Source organism: Struthio camelus, chromosome 8 (assembly GCF_040807025.1).
Source record: "Struthio camelus isolate bStrCam1 chromosome 8, bStrCam1.hap1, whole genome shotgun sequence".
In the NCBI taxonomy this organism is placed as follows: Eukaryota; Metazoa; Chordata; class Aves; order Struthioniformes; family Struthionidae; genus Struthio; species Struthio camelus.
Window position 1 is genome coordinate 24,437,713 of NC_090949.1, and position 27,369 is coordinate 24,465,081.

Sequence of the window (27,369 nt, forward strand, 5' to 3'; positions counted from 1 at the left end):
CACAGACTGTTTAATGAAAACACTGAAAGAAGAGGCAGAGGCAAGACACCAATTGTGCACATCTTTCCTTTGTTTTTCCTACTACAGACCAGTTTTTCCGTAACAGAGCAAAGTCCATACAAAGGCTAAGGAATTTACTCCTTTAGCATAGCAGCATCTCAGATAGCATAGATACACAGTTCCTAGATCTGCAATCAGATTTTAAAACCACATCGTTGCATAAGTGAGACCAAATCACTGGGGAGGAGCAAAAATATCTTAAAAGGCTCGAAGTTTTGTTTTTGGTTTCGTTGGACTAAAATACTTTGAAAGACTCATCGATTATCGATTAAGAATAAAAAGATGGAAACATGTCTGGGATCATATAGTCTCCGCAAAGGCTGAGGAAAACAAGCTACGGAAACCACTATTTTCCTCTCTCAACTGAAACTAAGTACCAGCAAATTGCACCCAATAAGTCTCAAAAACTTAACACAATGTGACTCAACATTAGGGAAAATAGTAGTTTAAGCAAGTATATGACCAGCAGCACTTACCAAGAAGCAGAACTGATTCTTGGCCAAAAAAACACCCCCTTTCCTGGCTGCTAATTTATTTTGGAACAGATCCTCCAAAAAATGAATCCACAACTAATAAGAGGTTACCCAGTCAAGACAATTGGCCTAGGTTTCTGGTACTGCCTCCTCCAGCCTCTAAACAAAACTATGCAGGTTAAGGAGAATATCATGGCACACCAACATCTGTGCAGAGCCCAGACAGGGTCTGTATAGCCAAGCCAGCTACAGACCGTTTTCCTTACCTGTGCTTTGCCTCCTTGGCATTGAAAGTACAACTGTTCCAAGAGCTTGATTCATTCTCTGCACTAGGCATCAATCTGATGAGTTCCTCCTTATGCTTGAATTTTTGAGAATCAAGACAGTCTCAAGCACTTACTACTAAGAAATATAAAAAAAAAAAAAAAATCACTCCTGACAATCAGAACACCAATATTCTCGTTTGACTACTTGTAATTCAGATTGCTCATCTTCAGCTCTGTTTGTGATACGTGGACTGGAGGTCATATTGAAAATAAAGAGGTGAACATTAGAAAAGGACATACAAAGCAAAAGACTGCTTCTATCTTGCAAAAGGCAATTGGAAGTGAGCACCCAGAATGTTAAAAGATGAATGTGGTAAGAACAGCAGCGGAGACCAGACCCCAGCTACAGAAGTGGTTATTTCTATAAGGCAAAGTAAACAGGTCAATTTAAACATTCATTGCATCACATGTAGGATTGGAAAACTTTCAGTGCAGATAATTCAAGAAAGGTTGAGTGGAAGAGTGGAATGCTAGTCTCCTCATGACATCAGAAAGCCTGCACTGGAGCAGTCATCAGACAACATCTCTGGATGACAGAAAGGAGAAACAGTTGTAATATATACCTTACCCTACTCCTCAACAGCTTGAGGATATCCTAAAGCTTGATGCTGGAGCGATTAAAAAGGTACAGATTTTCATAGATTTGTTGAACAAACTTCTCTCAAGTAACTAAATGCTTTTACTTTCCACAGTACCTAAGCAACTTTCAGGAGATACCAAGCCCCTCTCTCCTCAGCTTCACTAAAGCCAATTTCCTTTCCATGTATTTAGATATAGCAGGTGATCGAGTATTTACTTCTGTCTCCCATGTAACCTTTCCCAAATAATCAAGCTTTTACAAAATAGTTTCTAAAGGCTATATTTTGCTAAAGGCTTACTTTGTTACCTCTCCCTGGGGAAATGCTAATGTTTCATACCACTCTCTTTCATATTAGTCTCTTGTACTTAAAGCATGAAAACAGAAATCTCTATAATAAACGCACAGTACAAGATACTCCAAGTTCAGTTTAGCACCAATCCTCTTACTGCAAGATGGATATAAAAATACTCCCAGTTGCTGTAACTGTTTCTCGAAGTTAGATTAAGCTTATAAGATCCTGGATTACAAAACATCCAATTCTATTTACTTTTAAACTGACATACACATATTTTAAGCAATACACTTTTAAACTCCTGTAATTTATAGCACGTGCCATCATAATAAAGAATAAAAGAAAGTTAAAAACCAAGTTTACACTTTTTACTTAAAAAAAAAAGAAATAAATGCAATACAGAACATACTGAAATGATAAGTTTTTAAACACAAACAATATATAGTGTTAACAATATGCAAAAGCACTAAGCAGCAGATTTTTCCCTTTGTGATACTACTCCAGCAACTGTTTAGATCCTTGTAGATTTAGGCCTTCATGTGACTGACACTGTATGAAAAGATCTGCAGTTGAAATAATCAACTTACACAGTACCTTCCAGAAGTTCTATTCCTTTGAGCAACTGAAATGGGATTCTTCTTGTGCTTATTAAAAAGTTATTGTAAATTAAATCCCAATTTCCATATGATTTACTTTCCTACAGGAAGTCATTTATAGGAAGATAAGTTCTCTCATAAGCCAGAACAGGTAACTAATTCATTTCCACAGGCAAAAGAATGATAGCAAACCTTACATATTTTCTTCTTATAAAGAAAAAAATATTCTTTAGAAGTGTTGCTAAAGCACTGTAGTACCATTTTAAACTACAATTAATGAAAACACATCTGCAAGGCATTTATTTCACCAAAACCATGCTGCAATCAAGAGAACCAGCCCTATTGCTATGTTACAAAACAAGACTATAGAGGGCTCTCCACTTCCCTATGCACGTTTTAACTAAGGATGAGTAATTCCTGTTAACTCCTAATAACTTTCCATTCACAGAAGACTCGATCCAAAGCTCCTGAAAGTTTACAGGCACCCCCATCCCCACCCCAGTTTGTGTCTTAAGTAAGCTTTCCTTTAGCTAGGATCTGAGCTTTTCCTTCTTCCTTATGGGAGTAGTGGAAAGTTCAGCCATTCAAAACAGCCCGTGTTTGAGATCAGCAGGTTCACAAAATACCTGCCCTAGCCAAATGCTTTTAAAGTCGTCTTTGCTTCTCTCTCTCAAGTACAGACAGATTCCTTTTGGTTTCAAGCTACTGCATCAGCTCCACCAATCTTTGGGCTGAACCTCGTTTGCAGAACATGGTCTTTAGCACTGCCCAGTGAAAAAACTGCTAATTAAAGCTCCGCCTGGAACCCGAGGGACTATCCCCCAGCAAACGGCCACCTCACTACTCCTCCTTAAGTCACATGCCCTCTGCTAGACTTGCAGTGCAATCCTCACCTTTCTGGGACAATAAATAAAATACTTCCATAGGGGTTCAGGTGACCTATGCTCTGAACAGTGGAAGGAAACATACAAAAACAGCATCTGTAACATTTTCTCCTTTCAAATATTTGTGCATATTATGCATGTATTTCTACCATGAACTCCAATTGCTGTATGAATGTGTAATGTCAGATATCGTAGGGAGGTAAGAAATAAATTACTTGGAGGCTCAAGCACTTTATCAGAAATATATGCACAGACTTTTTAAAAACTGATTACATTTTACATTAAGCAAAATACTGCATAAACTTTTCTGATTAGGAAGATCTAAAATAAAATATGAGTGGTTTTCCCTGTAAATTTTACTGCAGAAGTCATCTGTAAGATTTGTACTTTTCCTCTCATGCAGCATTACAGTATTCCCCCCCACCCATCCCACAAAACAAACAAACAAAAAAAACAAATATTCCACTAGCTGTTACAGATTGCACTTTTAAAGCACAGACTTGCCAGTCTTCTGCATCTTCAGTGTCCTCTTTAAATAGTTTTGACATACAGTCTTTGCTTTATGAAACAGGAAGATTTCGCCTAAGTACTTCTTTTGATGCTGGAGATATGTTATCTGGGAAAATTACTTCAAACTCTATAATTAAGTCTCCACGTTGGTCAGGATTTTTGGGAAATGGCAAGCCATATCCTATAATTCTTCTTCTCATCCCAGGCTTTACAACTTCATTTACTGTCATGGGTATGGTTCTTCCTTCTATTGTTGGCACATTGATCGAGCTGCCACACAAAGCCTAAAGAAAGATTGTATCATGAGAGAAAGGAAGTGGTCAAAACTGCATACACCTACAACTGCATACGCATTAATGAGAAAACACTAGTAAACTATGCACTGCTGACAGGTCAAAATTCTAAGAGTGTGCTTCCCTTAAAAAGGGAAGGTTTCAGTGTTCACTGAACATCACAGTATTTCCAGTCTTAGGGACTGGCCACTGGAGGGCAACTAAGTTTATATATCCTTCCAAATTTTACCAAATAACATGACAAGCAAGAACAGAGTGAACACACCGTCTACAATTCTTCAGCCCATACGGTTCTACAGATGTCCAGCTTCAGCTTCCATCGGAAATTCAGAATCTTGTTCTACTGTTTGCTTACATTGCACAGGGGTATACTTTAATACACTATCAACCTACACTATTTAAAATGGCAAAATAGCATGTAAGTGTCTAAGTTAAGTATGGGCATATTAAATTTGATAGTCTTTTTAGGTGGGCATTTGTGCTGCTCAAAGAAAAACAAAAACTGACTTGATGTGCCAAAATAAAAAATAAACCAAAAAAATACCATCACCAAGACAAACAGACTTTCTCCTGCTTTACCCAATAATTTATTCTCATTACTAGGATCTCTGGGATGACATTTTGATTCCTCCAACTTCACCCCATGCTCCACACTTAACCTATATCGATAATGCTTGCTATTATATAGCAGTGCAATGCGTCTATGTCCTTTTGTCTGTGAAGGAAGCATATCATCCACATCATCATCAACTATCTTTCCTCCCTCCCTCACCCTATTTTAGGTGCTTCACTATATTATTTATACTTCCACTATAAATAACTATATTCTGCAGCCACTCTTTGACTTTACAGCCATGAAGTGCCACTTTAAAAAAAAAAAACAAAAAAAAACAAAAAAAACCCACTTTGCTTCTGCCATACATCTTGTACAGCACAGCCATTGTATCACATGGCAACAGGTTTGAACATGTAGAGTTTTATCAAGAGACTTACCTCCCTTAAGCTGATCTTAACAGGATAGATTATATTTGACCCATCTCTCTTGAAGTGTGAGTGAGGTTTATCTTTAATGATAAAAACAATGTCAGCTGGAATTGTGTTTGGTGTTTCATCGCCTTCTTTTGGGAAAGTGATTTTGGTGCCTTCTTTCCATCCTCTTTTTATCTCAATCGTGAGAATTTTGTCCTCTGTTCGGACACTTCTACCATCTGGGTTCAGCCTTTTACGGGAAATTCTCATCCTTTTTGTGCAGCCATGGTATATCTCTTCCAATGACACTTTAAGTTCATGGATGACAGGGGGATCTTGTTTACGACGCAGTTGGCTACCAACTGTATTCCTTTCCCTTGGAAAACCATTCATACTAAAACTAGTGAAGGATCCAAATGGATCACCATCCACTTCCATGTCTTCAGTGTCTCTGCCACCAGGCATCCTCCTTCCAAAGAAGATCTCAAAAGGATTTGTGCCACCAAAGAAAGCTGCAAATGTAGCATGTGGGTCACCGTGGAAGGAGTACCGAAAGGTACCACCCTGTCCATCAGGTCCTCCAGCTCCTCCTTTCAGCCCTAAATAAGATAAATAAGCAACATTTAAAATGAATGAAATACTAGAAACTACAAGCCAAAAAGGTTTTTGCGGTACAGCAACAGGACTCTTCAAAGACGAATCGCTATCAGACTATGCGGTAACAATTACTAGTACAATAGGTGGAAGAGAAAGCTTTGGAAGCTTTAGAATTACTCCTACTTCAGTTGGAAAGGATTCTGTCACTGCCAATTTCACTTCACAAAATTGAGCTTAGTTATTCAAAGAATTAGCATCTTGAAACAGATCACAGGACTGCTTGACTTTGTTCGTTTGTTCTGCAAAGTCTGCTAGGAGCTGCATCCCTCTAAGATCAGTTCTGGGGATCTTATGTGGTATCCTATTTGATGTTTCTGACATGATCCATAGTTCAACTTTAATCCAGTATTAAGTAGCTTTACCTTCAGTTTTTCTAAAATTCAGTTTAAGAGACTAAGAAGCAAAAGGCTAAGAGTCTAGTAGCCATATACTTCCTTAATATTTAATTTAGGAGCTCTAACTTCTTGCAGCTTGTGGTCCTACGATATAAAACAGAGAAACCCGGGAACCCCTTTCCGTCCAGCCATGAATAGAAACAGCTTGAAAATTCCTGAAACCTATTTGGGTAATAAAATCTTGTATATATTGTCAACTTCTCTGTGCAAAAAAACGTATTCTCAAACAGCTTTGTTCTACCTCTTCTATTTTTCTCAGGGAGAGATTTACAGTCCATTTCTTCCTGACAAATTTTCCTTATGATTCTCAATGCCCAGTCCTTTGTACTTCCTGCTCCCTCATTGCAAACCTGATTAAGATCGGTTCCTTAATGCCTTCTTCCTGCTTGGTGATCTCCCCCTATTTCTTCCTACTAGTTAGCACTCTCCTGCACTGATAATTTCAAGATAGCTTCCAACCTTTCAAGACTAAAAACTGAAAGTCTTTTTAGGAGACCTTTACTTCTAAACTGACAACAGGATTGTCTTCCCCTCCCCCCCCCCTTCATTTTACAACAGCTCAGCACTACAGAGATTATCCTACTTCTACAGCCACAGATACCTGAGGATTTACTTTAAGGAAGTATACATCCTCTAAATTTGAACTGGAGGAGTTCTTTGCTCAGTGTTTTTAAATTTTTGTGCATAAGCTTAATACTGGCTATCAACAGTAACTGAATGAGACGTTAGAATGAGAATGTTTCCTCCGTCTCAACGCTAGCCGGTATTAAAATTACTTAGCAACTTCTAGTGCATCCTTATGCCACTGCACTGTTAACATCAAACAAACAGATCAGTGGATTAAATCTATGGCAGCAGAAGGACACCTTCTGGAATAGCTAGCCAAAAGGTTTTATTGAAGGTACATCAAGTTCCTAGTGACAAAAAAACACAGAGGTTTCTTCCTCTTCTCCTCACAACTACTAGTCACGTTCTCAGAAGCAAAGGAAGAGCTTAGAGAGTTACTGAGGCATTAAGAGGTATTTCCAGATTCACTGTTACAAAAAGTTGATCTCTAGTTTAATATTGTGCCCAAAATAAATGGAAATCTATGCTTTGAACCTCTGGCTTCAGGTATGCAATACTAGGACGGCAAAGGCTGCACTACTTTGTATGCCTTAGTCACTTTTTCCAAAGACCTTAAACTAAAATGATATTTTGGGAAAGTGGTTAGGATGAGCTACTGCACAGGAATCTGAAAGGCAAATAGATCTACAGAGTAAAGAGTTTCATAGTAATAAACAGAAAGGAGTAGGGGAGAGGGAAGAAGCCAAGGCGGCAGACGATCAAAGCAGCAGCAAAATTCTCTGGCACTTAAACAGATCTTATTTTCCTAGAATGTTTTAGGAGCATCACTGAAGCCTTTGAACACCTGCAATTCTGGATTTCAAATTTTTTTTTTCAATTTGCCATGGAAAAGACGAGAAAAATTAGAATAATCTGTAGAAGCTGAGTCTTCTGTGTGAATTGATAGATTTTAACAACTGTATTAAGTCCTAAGGATGACAGAAGGCCAAATTTTATTATCTAGTCATAAGAACCATGATTTATTCCACAAATATTGCTATTTAAGTATGCCCTACTTTTTGCTAGTTTATAAAAAAAAAAAAAAAAAAGATAGCACCGAGTGAATGGCAATGAGTGAGTAGATCTACTTGTTACAGCAGAAGTAATCATTTCATTTGGAATTTCTGATACCATACATTTAAGGGAAGAGATACTACTTCTTTCCTCTGTTGCTCAATCACATAACTGAGGGAAAGTCATGTTGGTTGAAAATTTTTTTTAAAAAAGTCATCCTCTAAGATAACCATTTTAGGTTAAATATGACATTTCTGAGGCCTCATTCTCTTGGCATGTTATCACAGTTTACAATTAAAGCTAAAAAATTGTTCTGGTATTTCATGACATCAGGCAAATTCTTTCCTCTCCAGGCAAGAAGCCAAAAACAACTACAGACTGGACACCTGGGCTTCTGCTCAGGACTGCCCTGCCCTGGATCAAACAGACTGCCATTTAGCAAGAATTTTAAGAAGAATCTCTCTCTCCAACTGCACTTCAAGAAGCACCAGATTAACTTAAGACAGAGTAAGAAGAAACTCCAGAAAGCTATTTATGGGTCATACAAACTCTTTCCAGTTCAATTACTTTGTCAAGTAGACAATATACGTAAATCTTAAAAGAAAATCCACAAAGACCATATTAAAATAAGAAATTAAAACTAGATCAGTATTACAATTGTGTAATGATACAAGTTCACTAAAAAAACCATACACACAAATACATCAAGCTTCAAGGCACCACAGATACATTGCCCAAAAATACAAACCACGCTCCCACGTTTCATCTATATTCGTTCAATGCAATTAAAATGACCATTCACAGAGTACAGAGAAATACATACCTTCCTCCCCAAACTGGTCATAAATGTCTCTCTTCTTGGGATCACTGAGCACTTCATAAGCTTCTGCAATCTCTTTGAATTTTTCCTCTGCGTGGGGAGATTTGTTCTTATCTGGATGCCACTTAAGGGCTTGTTTTCTGTAAGCTTTTTTGATATCTTCTTCAGAAGCCCCTTTTTCAATTCCCAGAATAGAATAATAATCTTTCCCCATTCTGAGTTTTAGAGGAATTTAGCTTTTTCTTGCTATAAAGCAACCAGTATCCAGTGTCTTAGCAATGCAGAGATGCTAGAGAAGGAAAAACAAAAGTCAAATTTGGAATTGAAACAAACAAAACTGTTACAAATCAGCAAGCTCTCTGATACTTTAAAGAAATGCTAGACAGCTTGTCCCTATTTCATTCCCTCCCCCGTTGCTCATTTATAAATAATTATGCACACCGGACAAGACACAGCCCTCTTTAGAGTCCTCCCACCTACACTACGTGTCTCCGCTCTTTCTAGAAGGGCGACTACCACCGGACGTCACTTCCCAGGCTACCCGAGCTGAACAGCCGGCACAGCCTTCACTCTCGCAGACATACAGACACACAGACTACTGCTCAACTTCCATTTCCCCTCTCCTCAAGTAACTAGAGAGTTTAGAGTTTTAACAGGGTGAAATAGTGCCTTTCACCACCAGGACACCAGACTGAACCTAGACAGGTCTAAAATCAGAACTGCCTCAGAAAGACTGCAGTAGCCTGTATAAAATAATTCCAGCATTTTGCTTTGCAGTTTCTATAGAGACTGCTGTACATACAGCTGCTCTCCCAATGTAACACCAGCATGAATTTGTATCTTTTCCAGGAAGGATTACAAAGGACTTGCACTCAAGCTAATTACAAGGCTTCAGAAAGTCTAATTTCATTTCTTTAAAAATAAAATCAAGCCACTCTCAGATAGGGTTGATTGGAGCCAAGCACTATTAAGCTGTAAGAAACTAAAACTGAGCAAAAATACAAGTCACTTTATTTTAACTCGGCTCAAGCCACTCAATTAAAGCAGACCAGTCATACTCTTCTCCTCATCGCACACAAAAGAAACATCAAGCTTTCAGGCATCTTTGTCATTATGTGCCAATCCTCTTTCTCCTAATAAGAAATCGTTGAAGAAAGGCAGCATATAGCAGCAAAAGGACCCTCAAACTCAAGTGGGAAAGACTAATCTTCTAGTGCAGACAACATTATATTTGAAATTGTTTTTCAGATCCTGCTCTTCACTTAAAAGAGGGTTGGCAGATCAGAAAAGGCAGATTTCTTCCTAACCAGACAATATGAAAAAAAAAGATTTGGGAGATATTTTGCATGTATTGTCCCCCTATTTCCGATATCTATCTACTCTTTTCCACTTCCCTGCACTAGAATTTACCAGGTTCCCTGAATGCACCCAAGATTTGCTCAAATATCCTTTTCCTTTCTTGCAGGGGAAAGAAGGGGATGAAGGAAAAAAGTATAAAGATGAGATTTCAACACGATACTTGACAAAGCAAGAACTCTTACATACCCAAAATTATTTTAATTGTAAGATAGGCCAAAGGATACTGAAAAGAGGATTCAGATCCTCTTGCCACCAAGTCTCTTGGGACCGCTTACATTTTGGAATATAGGAAGTTACAACGTTATAGAATCAATTATCATCTTCACAGCTGAAGTCAGTGTTGAACTCTACATGGAATAATACTTTTATTAATCAACCCTTTCCTCTACCTTTCTTTAAAAAAAAATATTGCTTTTGTTACTTTACTACCAGTATTTCAGACAAATTATGGGAGACGTGTCTCCCAAATTCAGCATTTTTTTTTTTTACTATAGAATTCTCAAAGCAGCAGACATAATGGCTCACATTTAACTGGACTTGAATTCATTTTATTCAAAGTGTAATACTACTCCCAACATGTTTTAGTGAGCAGTTAACTTTGTTATGCCCAGGAAATAGTTGCAAATGTGACAAATCATGATCCAAAGATGATCCAGAGATCATTAACTCTGAACTAAAACAGCAACCAAACTTCATCTCTATTCGCACACTGAGATTTAGATTTGTCTTCAATCCTCTTGTAAAAATAGCGGTACAAGGAGTTACTATGCTCAGCTGTGCTCCCGTGGTATGGTTTGAAGAACCTATGTCACAGTCATAATTTACATTGCTTAAATTATTCCACCAGTGAGCACCTGAGAGGTACCCTATATCATTTATTTTGCCATGTTGGCATAGAATAGTATTGTCAGAACAGCAACAGCTCAGACTAGTCTCAGGACAATATTTTTCATGAGGTTTTCCAAAACCTCATGGTCAATGGAAGCGGTAGGGAATGCAAGCGCTAACTCAAAAGCAAAGTATAAGAACTTTTCCCTTTGAGCATATTCAATACAAATTTCCTTTTTCAATATCAAAGAATACACTAGAAGTTCTAATTAGCCAGGTTTTAAAAAAAAATTTGTAAAACAGAAAATAATTTCTATTTCATTAAAACAACAAAAAAATGCACAGTAAAGATCCCTTTTTTCCTAAAGTGTCAAAACTTACAGAACAAATTCTGGTAACCACAAAAAAGTTACATTGGGATTTTTTGCTGACCGTCACAGTGAGTAACGTTCAGGCATTCTGAACAGTCTGTTATTCTGACAGAAGTGCCAAGTTATACTCTAATTAGTTAAGTTATTCCCTAAAAATGGAAAGAGTTAAGATTTGAGCGAGGTCCACAGCAATGACTATACCGCTTCTACTTCCTGGCCTGCAGAAGATCTTCACGTTTAGATGAGTTTACAGCCTGGGACCTCCTAAGAGTCAATGGGACTTGGGCACCTTTTTCCAACAAGTAGGTTCCTTCTTTCTATCCATGGTAGGCCCTTTCCTTTTATCTTATTAAGACAAAAAGATGTCCTATGCTTTTATCTTTTATCAAGTAGAGACCTTTGGGAAATACAGGTAGGCTATAGTAAATCAACCATACATTCCCTCTCACACACTTGTGGAATCCTTTAAAGAATTCTTAACAGATATGAGATACAACTTTTCTTCAGAATAAGTGGAAGAAAGAATTGCAAAAAATTGTTTAGACTTTCTACCAGCGTGCACAGTATAAACATCATATCACGCTAATGATCATTCAGGTACATCAGGTCCTATTGGTACTTCCTCAGATAGTGGAATCCTTCTGGTTATTGTGATGAGAGTTTTTACTTCTTCTAGTCTTCTAGTATTCAAGTAGTTTTAAGGATAGATTATAAGCCACAGCTGCCAAGGTTTTAGAACTTTGGAATGAATATCTAGTCTTTGCAGTTCATTCTTATTCATTTTGTTATTTGATCCTACATCCCTCTCCAACAGAGTCTAAAATAAAAAATAATTTTAAAAAAGGAAAATCCTTAATGCACTTTCCACAACAGGGACTTCCAGCATTGCACTCCCTTCAAATAAACAGGAAAAAAAAAAAGCTATAAGATTACAACAGTAAAATTAAAAGTACATATTTTATAGCTGTTATCATATATCTTGACCAGCAAGTATCAAAAACCACTCCTCTAGACTCTGAAAAGGTTCAGCTTCCCAAGTGCTTGAAAAAGGTTTGTAACACCTGAGTATCCTCTACAAAAACAGATATAGGGTCATCACCTAGCATGGGGCAGATGTAAAGAACAAAATTATCCCATAAATGAGTTCAAGTTTGTGCCCTTCTGCCCCAAGATCTTCCTCCTCTTTTGTAGTAGTGTTCAGGGACGTTTTGTCAATAAGCCCATTTCCCAGAATCGCTGCATTTCAGCCACCCTCTGCCTCAGAGGCCAGTCAGCACTTTGCGAGCAAGGACCATGAGGTATCTGCATCGCGCATGGAGATATTCTAGGCACACAACCAGATTTGCGTTTCATTTAAGCCAGCTTCTGATGCTGAATGTATGACGCTGAAGTACTAAGACATCAAGCAGAGCAAAGACAATATCTAGCCGCTTTTCTAGAAAATATATGTAATCAAGACCAGATCTTCTTTACAACACATTATAGAAAATACTATGTTAACTTTCAAATGAAGTCTGTATATTTTTGTGGTTTTCCTGATTTCTGCTAGAACATTGATCTTTTTTAGCATGATATTCCTGAAGACGTGTTAGCTGTCAGCCAAGTATTTAGAGCCAGTAGGTCTCACGATAGACAGCATGTCCTCCAATTCTTGTAAGCCACTTTAGGGCACTCTTGTACACTGACAAAGTTAGCAGCATATATATGCATTTGTTCAGCTCTTTCCTGTTCCACAGTTATTTGTTAGAGATCAGTAGCTGTGCTGATCAGAAGATGCCTTGAAGAAGGCTGTCAAAATCTTAAGCCTCCAAGTCAGTATTATATGCCCATACATCAAATGGAGTAAACCAAAACAAACTGCTCTACTTATTTCTTGACTGGCATGTCATATCGCTTCTAATGAAGTAGCACCAGACTTTGACTAGGTCATTTTGCTAGCATAGAGATTATCAGCTTTCAGCCTCCTCTCAGTATTACCTGCTTAATAATTTCCTTCTCAGTCCCTGAACTGGAATTTTGAGCTACAGGAATTATCTATTTTGCAAAGAGATAAAGGCTATCAAGTTGGTATTTGGAGGTACAGTGAAAAATCAGCTTATATTTTTCTGAACATTTGCGTATTCCTACTCCCTACAGTCCAAACTAAAAAACAAATACTAAAATGAGAATTTAAGTTCAAGCTTTTTGAAGTCATCTGGAAAGAACTTGCATCTTCAACTGTATCATATTACTAAAAAAAAAATTTAATAGACAGTTTATTAAAATATTTGATCATCTCTCAGGAAGACTGAATAAGATTGTTTTGTTTGTTCTTTGATCAAAGAGAAAGTGGCATTCAGTATTGTAATACCAGACTCTACCTTTTTAGGTTTTTTTAAATGATGTTTCATGAAATATACACAAACAAGCTGAAAATTGTTCTTTAAACAGTTCACCTACACTTCTGAAGCTGAGTCTGACCACTCAGATTCAGCATTCCACCCGAGTTATTTTAAAGAAACAATTACTTTACCGAAACACCCATTTCCAGTACACTCTTTCAAGAACTATAGCCCAACTCACATACATACGGATGGGCACAATACACTGAGACTTTGGGAGAAGGGTATGAGAAAGTTCATTCTACTTCCAGGTCTTGGAATAGTTGCTTTGATAATTTTTAATTTCAGTTCCTTTCTTTAAAGGATCCTTCATAACAACTGTTGAAAGGAGTTAGGATAAAGCCAAAGAAACGTTCACAATAGTACCTTGAACTCAAATTCTGTATTAATAAATTAGCACCTGTGCAAGGTTATTTTAAGGAAAAGACTCTAAGCAGAATGATGTCATAATTCCCTAGAGTAATATAAGTTGAGTAAAAATACTCACATTTCCTTTAAAAGAAAATACAGAATAAACCATTTCTTCTGCATTCCTCACCTATTAAACCTCAGAAACAAAACTCAAAAAGAGAAACAAAACAAAAACAAGAAAACCCCACACAGGGGTAGATCACAGAGCAAGTTAAAGAGCAAACAAAACCACAAAGGCAAATTCCACACAGATCACAACTATAAATATACATGTGCACGTAAATGTCAAGGCAGAGGAGCCAAATCCCCAGCCAGAAAAAGCTCTTTCACAATTAAGTACCGTAATATTTGCAAGCTCACGTGAATGAAGCTGACATTTGTCTACCAGAGCTGGAAGAGAGCACATCCATATACAATAGTAAATATTCTACAGCAGCACCAATCACTTTCCTAGAGAAAGAGATAATGATGTTTTTTGCCCCAGCAACTTTAACTGTATGTAGTTGTTGACTGAGCTACATGTATACTTTAGGACTGTGAATAAGACCTTGTACATACAAAAACCACATTTCTGAATGCATCCAAGTGTTTCACTCAAGAAATATTCAGTAACGGGTCTCATCTACAGAAATACACGTAGAGTCTGCAGCAAAGGTGATAGAAAGCGGGAAAAGGTTTTTTCCTATAGCCAATGCAACACGTAAAGTGAAGTTTGCAGAGCATAACACGTCTTTTGAATCAGTCTATCTCCTAAAAGACAATCTTCATTTAGTCATGCACTTTGTAACCAAGTAACTACTCAAATTTAACCAAGTAACTACTCAAATTTATCAAGTTTTTACTGCAGCTCTCTCCACAAGTACGCTGCTGTGCTGGAAGTGGAACTTATTGCAGATAAAAACTCTGGGGGTTAATTTTATATCTGAATAGTGATATAAGAAAGTGAAATACCACATACAAAGCTTTATAAGCAGCAGAATTATCAAATTACAACAGATGGTTATCTAATAAAAATTTACCACTGTTAAACAGCATACTGGAATAACTAGACAAAGTTATGTTACATTTCATATGGCATGCATTCTGTCTTTGCAATACTCCAGTTTGTAAACGATTCCGACTGAAATTTGAAGTTTTTACCCTACAGTTTCTTCTGCATAGGAAATAGGTCAGTTTCTTCCTCTGAGGCATATAAGCAGAGTGCAGTTTCCTAGAACTTTCAACACTTGACAGAAAGCATGCAGTAACATACTTTGATACAATTGACTGACAGTTGAAGCTTACATTAACAGGATTTGTTGACTTTTGATTTCCTGACATATTTAAAAAAACAGAAGTAAGCTTCAATCATGCATTATGAAAATACCTAACTCATATCTAAATCACTGTAAAGTGCTACTTGACAGGAAAAACAGTTACTATAGTTTTTCTATATAAGAAGTTTCCTTGTATTGTCTGGGAAGATCTTGTCTGATTTTAGGGGGGTTCAAGAAGAGATGAGGTAGTAAATGAAAGAGTAGAATACAAAATTCTCCCTGATACTTAAATTCATTTCATCTTTAAGTTACACCATTCCTATCTTCAGCAAAAATTGACATTTTATATCTTCAGTACTCTGCTTCAAACAAAATATTTATATAGAAATATATTCCAGGAGGAATATAGGTGAAGTTACGCCCCTTCTAACAGGCCAAAGGACACGTATGTAAGATATTTTGTGGGAAATCTTATTTTAAATATACACTTCAGAATCAGCAAGAATTTACAGCTCAAATTCAAATACTGAATCTCAAAATGCACACTGCTATCAGAGAAATACTGTTGTCACTTCTCCACTTTCAAAATGAATTTTAAACTGTGATCCATGCAGCCTTCAATTGTATTGGGGGGGAGGGGAAGCAAAATCTACACAGCAGAAACACAGCAGATAAAAACCCTCTTTTCTAAAGCTACATACAATACTAGAATAGAGAGGAAATTGATTCAAACCTCAGGTAGATGCTATACTAAACATTGTTACAGTTGCCATCAAAAATAAGACTAGGACTAAATACACACACACAGATCCTTCATCACAACATAAGCTTATGTCATAAACAAAGAATTGCTTTCTCATATCTAATTCTTATCTACTAAATCACAATCTCCACTATATCTGAAGAACAAAAATACGCTTTGAAGAAATTTCCAGACTTCATTTTCCACTGCAGAGAGAGAACGCGTCTGTTACAAGCACACAAAGTTCTTAGAGCTCAAGTGCAATGCATCACATTGATGCATGTGCATCAAATTCACCCTCACTTTACAGTGGAGCAAGTCAATACTTCAATAAAGTACCAATGGTACCTAAAAAAAAAAAATAAAAGGAGATATCTGTAGTATGGTCACACTGAGCGACACAAAATATTTTCAACTACAGAATAAGACTTTCCTCTTCTGAAAGAGTACAGATTCCACAAGTGTTTTTCAATTCCTTATTTAAAGTCACTGCTCATTTCAGTTCCTACCCACAGGAAAATTTCTGTAATTTTCTGTGAAAAATAAACAAACAAGCAAACCCTTCTGTTTCTTCAAAACAAGTTGCACAACCTGCATGTTGACCTTGTTGATCCATCAAAACATTTAACAGGTTTCCCTCACCTGACTGAGTCTATTTTTGTTGCACTATTACAGACTTCCGGGTGGAGATAGCATGTCATAATTCACTGTACATATGTAAACATCTCACCTATATACAAGTTGTTACCAAAAGCAACTTTATAAGGAGGTTCGAATTCTGCTTCACCCAAGAAAATTTTACATTTTGGCAAGTTCTGGAGAATATAGTATTAAGTTTACCAGTTATGGGCAAAAGAAACAGAACTATCTAGTAGTCAGATTCTTCTATTAAATTTTATATGTAGTAAGCTTAGATTTTTATAATTGCTTTTGGTTGATTGCTAGCACCAAATTTATCCAAGACTGGAAGAACTCTGTTTTGAAACAGCACAAACAAATGAAGAATTAGGTTTATCACACCACTCTGCACCAGTCAACAGATTTTTCCCAAGCCACCTACCCTTCAGTTACAGAACAGGTAAAGATATTTAATTATTATGAACAGTCTAGGCCTAGGTATTTGTTCACTGTTTCCATCTAACACTAGTTGTTTTTTATTTGATTATATTAACATCTGAGTTTTATAACCTTCCCAGTAAATGTTTTCAGAAATAGCACATTGACAAGTCTTCCAGATTCTGAAGTGCTAACATACGCACACTCTGAATGTTTTCAATATTATGAGTACTATATTAGTTATAAATATGCCTTATCCACAGACTGTGGGCTCCATTACACTGTTTTCAGCATAAACAGTATATCACATAAAATTGATACTGTTAAAAAAAAAAAAAATCTCAGTAGAAAAAGTGTTGAAGACTTCTGACAAGTGTCAAACAATGTAAAACTGCTCGGTAGCCATAAAGAAAAGCAAATCAATTGTTAGGAATTACAAGTAAAGGCGAAGAGAACAAAACAAAACAAAACACATTATTATATTACTGTATGAATGATGCAGTGTCAGTGGCACACCTACACCTTAACACCGTGCAGCTCTGTTCCCCTCAACTCAAGAGTACACCAAAATTAATATTCAGAAAGGGGCCATAAAAGATGATCAGAGAGATGAAAGTTTTTCCATGTGAGAAACAACCAAGGAGGCTGGATTTCTTCAGTCTGAAAAAAGATGATAGAAAGAAGTTAGAGGTCTACAGTCACGTGCAGAGGAGGAGGATGTATCAGCAGCTCGTGGTCTACTCCAACACAAGCAGGGACCATCAAGTGAAACTAGTAGGAGCCAGTTTCAAAAATAAAATTGAAGACTTCTACAAGGAGTATAATTCCCTACCAAAAGACACTGCAATCCCCCAAAATTGTTCAGATGGAGCCTAAACAAATACCTCTGAAGAGATCCATGGAGGTTACTCAGAAAAGCCACAGCAGAAATTTAGGAATTGCCTGAGCTGAAAGTACTTGGAAGTTAGGAAGATGGGAACAAGGACCATGTTCGCTTTTTCTCAAGGGTCTACTTACGGCTGCTTTTGAAAGTAAGCTACTGGACTAGACAGACCACTTAAAGGACAGCCAGTTTAGCGTTCTCCTGATGAACATCATCCTTAGATCCATGAAAATCTCAAAATAATGCAGTTTAATAGACCAGCCATTTCCATGTTCTAAAGAAGGAAGCCTTTCCAGGGCAGAAGCTTAAGCTCTGAGTACTGACACTACATAATCAGCCTCAGTGATGCAAAATGCTGTCCAAACATAGGTTTAGCCAGGCACTAGAGGTCTGCGCTTACTGATGCGGTCAGAAAAGTGTGTGGGTACTCCTCATTCTAGCACACTTCCTTGTCACATAACTGCAGTATAGTTTTGCATATGTTAAAAAAAATTGATTTGTTAGTACTGTCAAGTTTTTTTTTTTTTAAATAAAAAAGGTACATACAGTAAAGATACATTGCTTAAAATAGACTAACAATTCAGGATACCACTAGCAACCATGCTGTCTCTTCTCTCTCCTGCCACCTCTCCATCTGTTCTTACAAAATCAAGTATTAGTTACCTATGTTCTTTCAGATGATTCAGGGGAGGGGGAAAAAAGCTTTGAAAAATGTGTAAATAGACTTCTACCCGCATCCTCCTACTTGAAGATCTACGTTTATTATGCAAACATTAAAAAATAGCGCTGAATATTCAGTATCCTTGTATTGTTTCCTACTTAACTGAAATAATGAAGTGAGAGTTGTTTACAAGAAATAGACTTTTTAAAAACATCTTTAAAAATGTTACTAAATACCTTTTTAAATATGACTGTTATCAATAAAATCGTGGCTAAAGATGACAGTAGTACTCGATGGACTCGGCCCCGCTCTTGCAGTACAGAAGGAACAGAGGCTGCAGGAAGAGAGCTCATACGCTGCTCTCCTCCCGCAGTCCGACACTCTCTGCCCCGTGGATCACGGCCAGCTGGCACAAACTGAAGTAACATTTGCTTTAGTCTAGGCTGAGGCTGGACACAAGGCCAAACAGCTCAGAGACCCTGGGAACCGTGACTGGCTCGCTACCAGTTCTTTCACCAAATGAACCCTGGTGCAGGAGAACTCCTGTGACCTAATAGTAGTGGTATGTACTGATCAACAGGAAAAAGGACAATGGAAAAATAGTGCTAGTTTACACAATAATCCTTTTTGTTTTTTCTTCAAGAAAAATGGAATGGATGAAGATTTAAAGAAAATGCTTTCAAAAGGCATTTATTTCAATACTCTACATACATTTAGCTTTCCAAACCACCTTATTACCAGGGAATTAGGCTAGGCAGATTATTCATTAAAATAGAGAGGTATTAATTGAAACAGTTTCCCCTTTCAGTTTTGCATCTACAGAAAAGGGGAAGGTATCTTCGACCTATAACAATTTCTTTGGTGACAATTTCTGCATTCACAGTAATGGAATCCTATGGGTACTTTTCCAAACAATATCAGTAACATCCTGTTGTCTCAGCAAAGAGGCAGCAGAAAATTAAGAGCACCTGCAGAATAAAGATGGTCCTTACAGGTCAGCTCTTGCTGAAGATCTCTGGGAAGCTGGCACTGGCATGACTCGGACCTGGTCTGAACCTGAAGTCTTTCTTTCCAATGGTTCTCACCCAATCATTTTGTACTTTGATTCACTCAAATGAAAAAAAAAAACAAATACTAAAATCACAATGCCAGTCTGCAACATGGTTTGGTGGAACATAACACATTTTAAAAATATTTTCTTAACAGGGAAGATACTCTACAGCCTTATACTGAAGGCCAATAGGCTCATTTAGATTTGTAACACTACTTCAATAACATTTCATAATTAAACAGAAAACAGACAGAAGTCACGTTTGCAAGTCATTTTTGCGTCTTGCTAAAGTATTAGAAGATTGTCTTCTGGCGTAGTTAAATAATCAGCCAACAGAACAGCTGGGAGAAAAAAATGAACGGACATGACACTGATCATAGTTATGGGTCACATGTACAGGGGATGGGTGAAGGGCAAGTGGGAAGATGCTTGCACAATCCCTAGCCACACTACTTATTTTTTTCCCCTGCAATAATAACAAAAAATAGGTTTCCAACAAAAAATAACTGCATATTTTCTCAGTCTTGATGAAAAGAGGAACTGCAAAACAACTAAATCCACTTGAAAGTGACTGACTTCAGTGTCTTTACTACAGCTTCTTGCCTTTAATTGCCATTGTAGTCAAACAAGATGAAGGTTATTAACACTACCAAATAAGGAACTGCACATATTTCTGCTATGGACATGTGAACACTGTTCTTACATAAGCAAAAGGAGATGGTCACACTAGATGCTTTTTCCAGGGAGTGCTTGTCAAAATCCCACCCAGCTGCTCTGATTCATGGGTAGCTGTACATGCAAGGCTGAAAATGTGTGTGCTGAACAGCTGTATGAAGGCAAGAATTTGATAAAGAGATGTCAGAACAACTCTGCTTAACTTGAAAGGAGACATATATCAGCATATGTGAAGTCACTTGATTTAAGTTGAAACAATAAGAATTTACATCTGTTCACCTGCAGGAGACAGAAATAAAGGCAGCCCTAGATACCAGTTATATTTATCAGAATTTGCTATAACAGAAGCCAAGGCAGTTGCTCGTTAGCCTTCAAAGTGTTTCACTTGCATTCCATAGCTCAAATCAAGTTTCTTAGGTTTCCTTCCCCCTCCGTCAACCTAAAAGAGATCGGGGAAAATGAAAAGGTAGAAGGGGACAGGTGGATAGGCCTGTGTTGCATTTAACCTCTTAAGTCAGTTTATTCCTTTCAATGAAATGGTGCAGGCCTGGGTAGGAGGAAAAGAAGGTATGACATGGAAAGATGAACAAAGAAGCAGAAAAATGTTTAAACAGAGAACATTCTAAATAGACACAGTTAATGTCTGTATCTATTCAAATAACAGATTGTAGAAATGCCAGAATTTCATGAAAATTTTTCCCCAAACCCATAATGAAAGTTTGACCTTTGCATGGTAGCCAACCCCAGAAAGACATTTCACTGTAGTAACATTGGTTTTCTTTTCATCTTTTTCCCTGCCCCTTCTGAAAAAAAAAAGGAATCACAACAAACAGTGATGAATTTAAGGACACCCACAAATAAAATTTATCATTTCCATGACTACGTATGAAAGTACCCACACAAAATCATTTTACTCTTAGGACACAATCTTAACAGACAACAACCTGCACAATGAAAATAAAAGATCTCCTCTTTCTATTCTCCACAAAGCACACCAATCCACAGTCAGAAGGTTTAATTTATTACACTTATGGAAACATCTGTTTTCTTGGTCTTCACAGAAAGTCATATCCTGATATCCACATCATTAATCCTTTGAATGAGGTGAGAGATTAAGCTAACAACATCTATCTTCTTCCAACACTGTGTAGCACTGTTATTGAGGACTCATTTTTAATACAAGGCTTTTGATAACTACACCAAGATACTTTTACCACCAACCAGTATTAAAGTTGCAGTTAATCTATGACCTTCTCTTAATTGTCTTTGGATATTGCATATTTTAAGGCAATAATATTCTTACATATTTGCAGTGAAGTATGTGAATGTATTTTCCCCAAAACTTCCATATAACCCTTAAAATAAACAAAGAAAGTGTTTTTGGTTTAGATAACTTGCCATAATCACAGTTTTAAGGACTGAACAGTTGGTTAAGAGCTTCTCTTCCATCTTTTCTTCCTCGCCATCAGAAAGATTTTACCTTTATTTCACTGACTCTATGATATAAGCACAACTTGTTAGAAATAGGGTGTTCTGACTCACTGTTCTGCACCAGGAGTTGGTGGTTCTTTTGGATTCCACAAGAAAGGCACAAATTCTCTCAAGAAAGTAACTACATCCCAGAAAAGGTGTCAACAAGCTATAACATCTTATGTCCCTTCTAATGCTGGGAACCCCGAGTCGATACAGTCGATCAGATGGACCTCTAGTCTGGCCATGGCATACTGACAGATCTTGTCCATGGTGCAGTCTGTCCCATAAAATACCATGAACCATAACTATAAAATACAAGTCTTTCTTGAGAGAGAGTTCATGCTTTTCTTGTGGGATCTAAAAGCAGCAGCATCTCCTCATGCAAAATACTCAAATTCACAAAGCTGTGGGCTGTAATAAGTAATATCAGAATGAATATTACTAAAGACCAGGACAATGCAATAGGGAACTGTACCAACTCCTTCTCAAAGCAGAAGGAGTTTAAGCACTTTAGGTGAGAAGCCTGAGCATTACTGCCTTATTCAATAAAATATATTTTTATAAATATATTTTTATAAATTAACAGGACTTCATGATCGTCAGTGCTCTGCTGATAGAGGGAAACAAGTAGATACTTCCATCCCTTATAGCTACTACTGCTTTCATTACATTTGTCTTCACTTTAAAAGCCCCCTCAAGTTGTTGCCTCTGCTCTCAATCGCTACTCATAAGTGTACTCCTACTGCTATGATGCCTAGCTCTATCATCCACCCATTACCTTTCAAGCAAGGCCTTTCACGCTTTCTACCCACATTATCTCTCATTTGGGAGGAGCTTTGCAGATGATGACAGCAAACAGATTCTCTGGGCTCTCACAGCTTTCCTTCCCATGACATCCACAGAAAATCATCTAGCCCTCTTGAATGGCTATGGCATTGAAGACCAATGACCATACAATCAGGCTAATATTATCCAATTGTCTCTTTGCACTACATTTATTCCATAGAGTGATTCACTGTCTCATTGTGCACTTTGATTTAGGAAGAAACACATGCTTTGCAATGTATCTCTCTGCATTTAACGCAATGGTGGCCTAATGCAATTTTCTAGCCATCTGTAAGTTAGTCCAAAAATCAGAGACTAGGTCATGTTGATTAATCTTCTACTAGGTCAACTGTCCTGAAGCTCAGAAGGCAGTTTGCTGGTAGACCTCAGCTGAAACCTTGGGGCAAAGTTTCCTTTTTTTCTCCTTTTAAGTTCAACTATTAAATTTTCTTTCAATAGTTTTCATCCACTTTTATTTTAATCAAAGATATGAAATTAGATTCACTAGAGGAAAATGCACAGTATAAAAGCTCTAAGCTATATGCAATATATATGCAGCTTTTCTTTAAACAGAGTCAAACTTTTCTAAGAAAAGCAGTATGACCAAACTTAAGCCTAAAAAAATTATCATCATTTTTTAAAGCTTACTATATACAAGTTGGTACACAGGGGACCAGATATGAGTTTAGGGAACAAATCCACTCTTATTCTCCCCAGAAGCCGAAAGGAAAGCTGCATTACTGTCACTGACAAAAGGCAGACAGGACAGCAGCTGCAGCAGAGGAGCTGCCCTCCCTCTTCAACATCCCCATCTCCACCCACAAATACTTTTTCCCCACCCGCTCCAATTCCTCAGCAGAAACCCATGCCTCCGCATTTGGCTGGAAATAGGCACAACAGAAATATTTGCTGAAGAGGAAAACACAGCTGGCCACCACTTGGGTCATATGAGTAGATTAATTCTGCAGTGATTTTACTAGTTCAATCCTAAACTGCTCCTTCTTGAGCCTCATCTCAAAAGAGCTTAAAATTATGATCACTGTATAGATTTTGTAGACAACTGAAGTTACACTTTTATATTATTATTTTTCCACCAATACATTCTCTTTCAGATAAGAATTGTGGAGCCGAAGTTTACAATTATTTCTTCAATGTGCATATTTACACTCATGACAGATCTACAGCTGTTTGCATCTAGAGCAGAGCAAAGGACGAATCTTCTCTCAGCAGTTACTCAAGAGAGCTTTCTACTGATAGTACTCCAGATCCTGAACACCTTTTGCCAGTGGAGGAACACCAGCTGACAACTAGAGGAGGAAGTGGTTACAACTAACCCGCAAGAATACCTAAGAATGCCTAAGATGTTATTTCACAAATGCTGCAGAGATAATGCTGGATGCCCATAATTCCTCAGATCACTATTATATTCGCTACTCCTCTGCTCTGAAATTTCAGGAAAGATCTGGAACGTGGAAGTTGTGATGCTCACGTTCAGCCCAATGCAGTCTCCACTTTGTGATTACATATTAAAACACACACAGGGGTTCAGGACACAGACATTTATAGAGTGCATTACTTTTCTAACACAGGAAATATGAACCAAATTTCCCAAAGAAAAGTTTTCAGAGAACAACTGCAAATTTCCCCAGACCAGCTGTGACTTGCAGAAAGCGTAGCGGGCAGATGAAGAGCTATTACAATGGTTATCCTTCTCTCGTATTTACAGACTGTAATCACTCCTCTTGTACAAGTGCTTAGTGACTCTCTGGGTATCTCATTTTATCTCACCTATAAGAAACTGAACTCTTTAGCTAACGTCCTGTCCCTGTGAGAGATCTTCTATCTGTACTAATGAACCACTTCTTTCAGGACAGATGATTTTTGGCAAGTCCTACACTTACACCTATACTTTAGAAACATCTGAACTAGCTAATTTAGGAGTCCTGGCTTTCTGTGCCAGGCCTACCTTCAATGGAAGGTAGATACATTCTGGTAGAAGACTCCTTTATATACAGAGTACTTTTGATTAAAAAAATAGAAACTTTTTTTTTTTAAATCAGAACTTGCCATTAAGTCAGGAGCTATCCATAGACTATATGTATTTAGTACATATACATTAACTATACATATCAAGCTTTTTGGATCTCCAGATTTTTCATTTTAAATAACTGTTTCTCAGTAATTACATTGATCGAAGAGTTCTAGTCTGATGATTACTGAAAAAAATGGAGCCTGAACACCATGAGAGATGTCATTACCCAAGAAGCTTAAGTACAAGAGGAAGACACCTTCCTCCAACCTCTTTAGGAACAGAGTGAGTTACTACAGAACTGAAGCTTATTTTAAACAGCAAACACAAAGCTCTCTTGGTCTGACAGCACAGTGCAAATATTTGCTTTGCCAATCTACTTCATCTAATTTCTTAGAGGATAGGTTTGAGTAAACATGCAACGAACAGCTTACGCAAGTGAGAAAGAATACCCTCACGCCTGCTACTGTATCAAGTCAGCAAAACATTCGAAAGAATATTTGCCAGTGGCACTCTTAGGGAGTTAAGACTGTTTCCCTCCTCCTCTCCAGTTAAGAGATTTAAGAGAATGAATTCATCTCATAGGAGTAATTTTCTCAACAGAAGTAACATTTAATAACCAACATATCCCTACACATCGGACGTGCAGACACCCAGGGTTCCTAGCAGATGGGTTCTAAGTGTCATCAAGAGAAATACAGACAGAAGGAGTTCTTCAACTAACTGTTGATAAAGGTCAATATAAGAGGATCAATATAGGAGCAGTGAAAATAAGGCTATAATGTTCATTAAGGGTATAATACTTAGAGATGTTACTCTTCTGTAATTTGCCAAATTTCGTGTTCTAACCATCTGGAAGGCCTGAAAAAAGACACTGTCTTCTAGAACTTGGAAGACTGAGGACCCACATATACTAAATCTCTCAAGCATTTCATAGGTATTTATACTATGGAAAACCGACTTAGCAGAAAATAAAGGGTCACCTCAAACACCACTAAAAAGCTGGTAAAAACCATTAAGTTAATATTCACTTATCATTAGCTGTTTATGAAAGCAACCAGGAGAAAACCTACAGCATGAGACAAGCATTTTCATTAGAGGAAGGCATTATAACCACTTACAGATATTAGTGTTATACTGTTGCTAAATTCCATGAGACAACGCAGCAAAAATTCATCATCACATTTCATAATAAAAAAAGCAAAGCACACAGAAAGCTCCACATCTTCTCGTAAGTGACAAGTCAGAGAAGACATAGCCAGTAGCCAGTATTAGCTTCATTGTCTCATAGCCAAATATGCAGCCAGCGGTCTGCATGTCTTCAGTGTCCTTGGGTGGTATTATCTAGACTGAAAATGCAGGATACTCTAACCATAGCAGCAGAAAAACCATGCCTTAAGATGTTTCTACTAGCTTTTTCTATTGCCTGTTCAGCTACTAAAGTGAGCCCAATCATAAACAACTGTAACTGATGGGACCAACAAGAAACCACCACCAACAGTTCTTTAATTGAAATGACTGACAACACTTTAATTTAAAAATGTATATTTACTGCATTAAAAAAAAGCATGAAACATATGCAACCCAGGAGCCTGTGAAAAAGTTTCAGTTTGATGCACATAAATAAAAAAAAAAGTTAAGCATTCTCTCCAAGCAGTACAGAAAGCAACTGTACATCTTAGTTCCCATCTAGTATTGGCTAGTCTTCCACTACGTAGTTAAGTATTCAGATGTTGACCTTATGTTTAGATATGGCCTTATCTAGACGCAAAGCCTTTGCAACACTGCCATCAGTGCCGAGCAAGACAGCACATCCCCGCTCCTAGGTCACAAGGTCTGAACGGGGCCCACGTTACAGCAATACTACCTCCAGTTATCACTAAAGCTTGGGCTTGCTTAACCGCCAAGAAATTCCAGTTTGTCAAAACCGTTCGATAAACGGTGACCGCTTTAACACAGGGGAGACAAGTGAAGTTCTCCGAAAGGTGGAAGGAAAAACGCTGCCCCATTTCGCTGGTTCCAGCGGTGCTGCACCATAAGAGCTGAAAAGCTGTTAAAAACAAGCGGCAGATGCCGAGAGGGCCGCAGCGGCGGCGGCAGCCCGGCCCATCGCCCCCGGCCCCGCCTCTCCTCACCCCTCCCGCTACCGAGCCGGCGCCAGCGGACACCCGGGCTGCTCCCCCGCAGTCACAGCCACCGAGATGTTGCCCCTTTTTTTCCAGCGCTCCCGCCTCACGCCGCGGTAACGCTGACGGCGCCGGACAGCCTCAGGCACGAGACCCGCCCTCCCCGCCCCGCTCGGGCCTCGCACAGCGCCGCTGCCGCCCGCCCCGCAGGCGGCCGAGGACAGCGGAGGAACCCGCAGGGGAAGGCAGGAGCCACCAGGCGCAGGCAGCCGGCCAAGCCGAAACCGAAGCCGCAGCCCAGCGCCCCGCCGTTACCTCCCTCGCGCACTCACCAACTGACACCGCCTCGGCGGGCTCCCCCGGCCAGCCCTGCTCCCGACAGCCCCCGCGCCGCGCCGCTCTCCCTCGCCCGCGGCCCCCGCGCAAGTCACGCGAGAGCAGCCCGGCTCCCTCCTCCCCCACCCCCGCACCGCCTCCCCACCCGCCCCGCACGTGATATCCCACAACCCTATCAGCGGACGCGTCTTTAAATCCCGTGCCGCTGCGGAAACCTCGCGAGCCCTCTGCCCCTCCCCCCCCCGCCCCTGCAGCTCTTCCCCGCCTTCCCCCTCCCCCCCACCGCGCGCCCCTGAAGGGCACCCTCAGGAGGTCCCGCTCCTCCTCCCCCCCCCCCACCCCCCAACGCTCACGTAGCGGGGCAGGGCGAAGCGCCGCGAGACTTCCTCGGCTCTCTCCGGCACCCCTATGAAATCTCGCCCCTCCTCGCC

At 38.7% G+C, this 27,369-nt stretch overlaps 1 protein-coding gene across 3 annotated transcripts; it reads right to left on the reverse strand.

The window, feature by feature from the left end:
* Nucleotides 1-2,084: 2,084 nt before the first annotated feature.
* Nucleotides 2,085-27,369, reverse strand: DNAJB4 (DnaJ heat shock protein family (Hsp40) member B4). Of its 3 annotated transcripts, none has more exons than XM_068952758.1 (4): nucleotides 27,292-27,369; nucleotides 8,479-8,764; nucleotides 5,008-5,582; nucleotides 2,085-4,005 (listed from the first exon to the last, which is right to left on the reverse strand). In XM_068952758.1, the coding sequence occupies exons 2-4, from the start codon at nucleotides 8,687-8,689 to the stop codon at nucleotides 3,772-3,774; spliced, it is 1,020 nt and encodes a 339-aa protein (XP_068808859.1). In that variant the 5' UTR covers nucleotides 8,690-8,764; nucleotides 27,292-27,369; the 3' UTR covers nucleotides 2,085-3,771. The 3 variants fall into 3 exon arrangements, with proteins under 3 accessions (XP_068808859.1, XP_068808858.1, XP_068808860.1); XM_068952757.1 differs by lacking the exon at nucleotides 27,292-27,369 and adding an exon at nucleotides 26,935-27,041; XM_068952759.1 differs by lacking the exon at nucleotides 27,292-27,369 and adding an exon at nucleotides 26,612-26,715.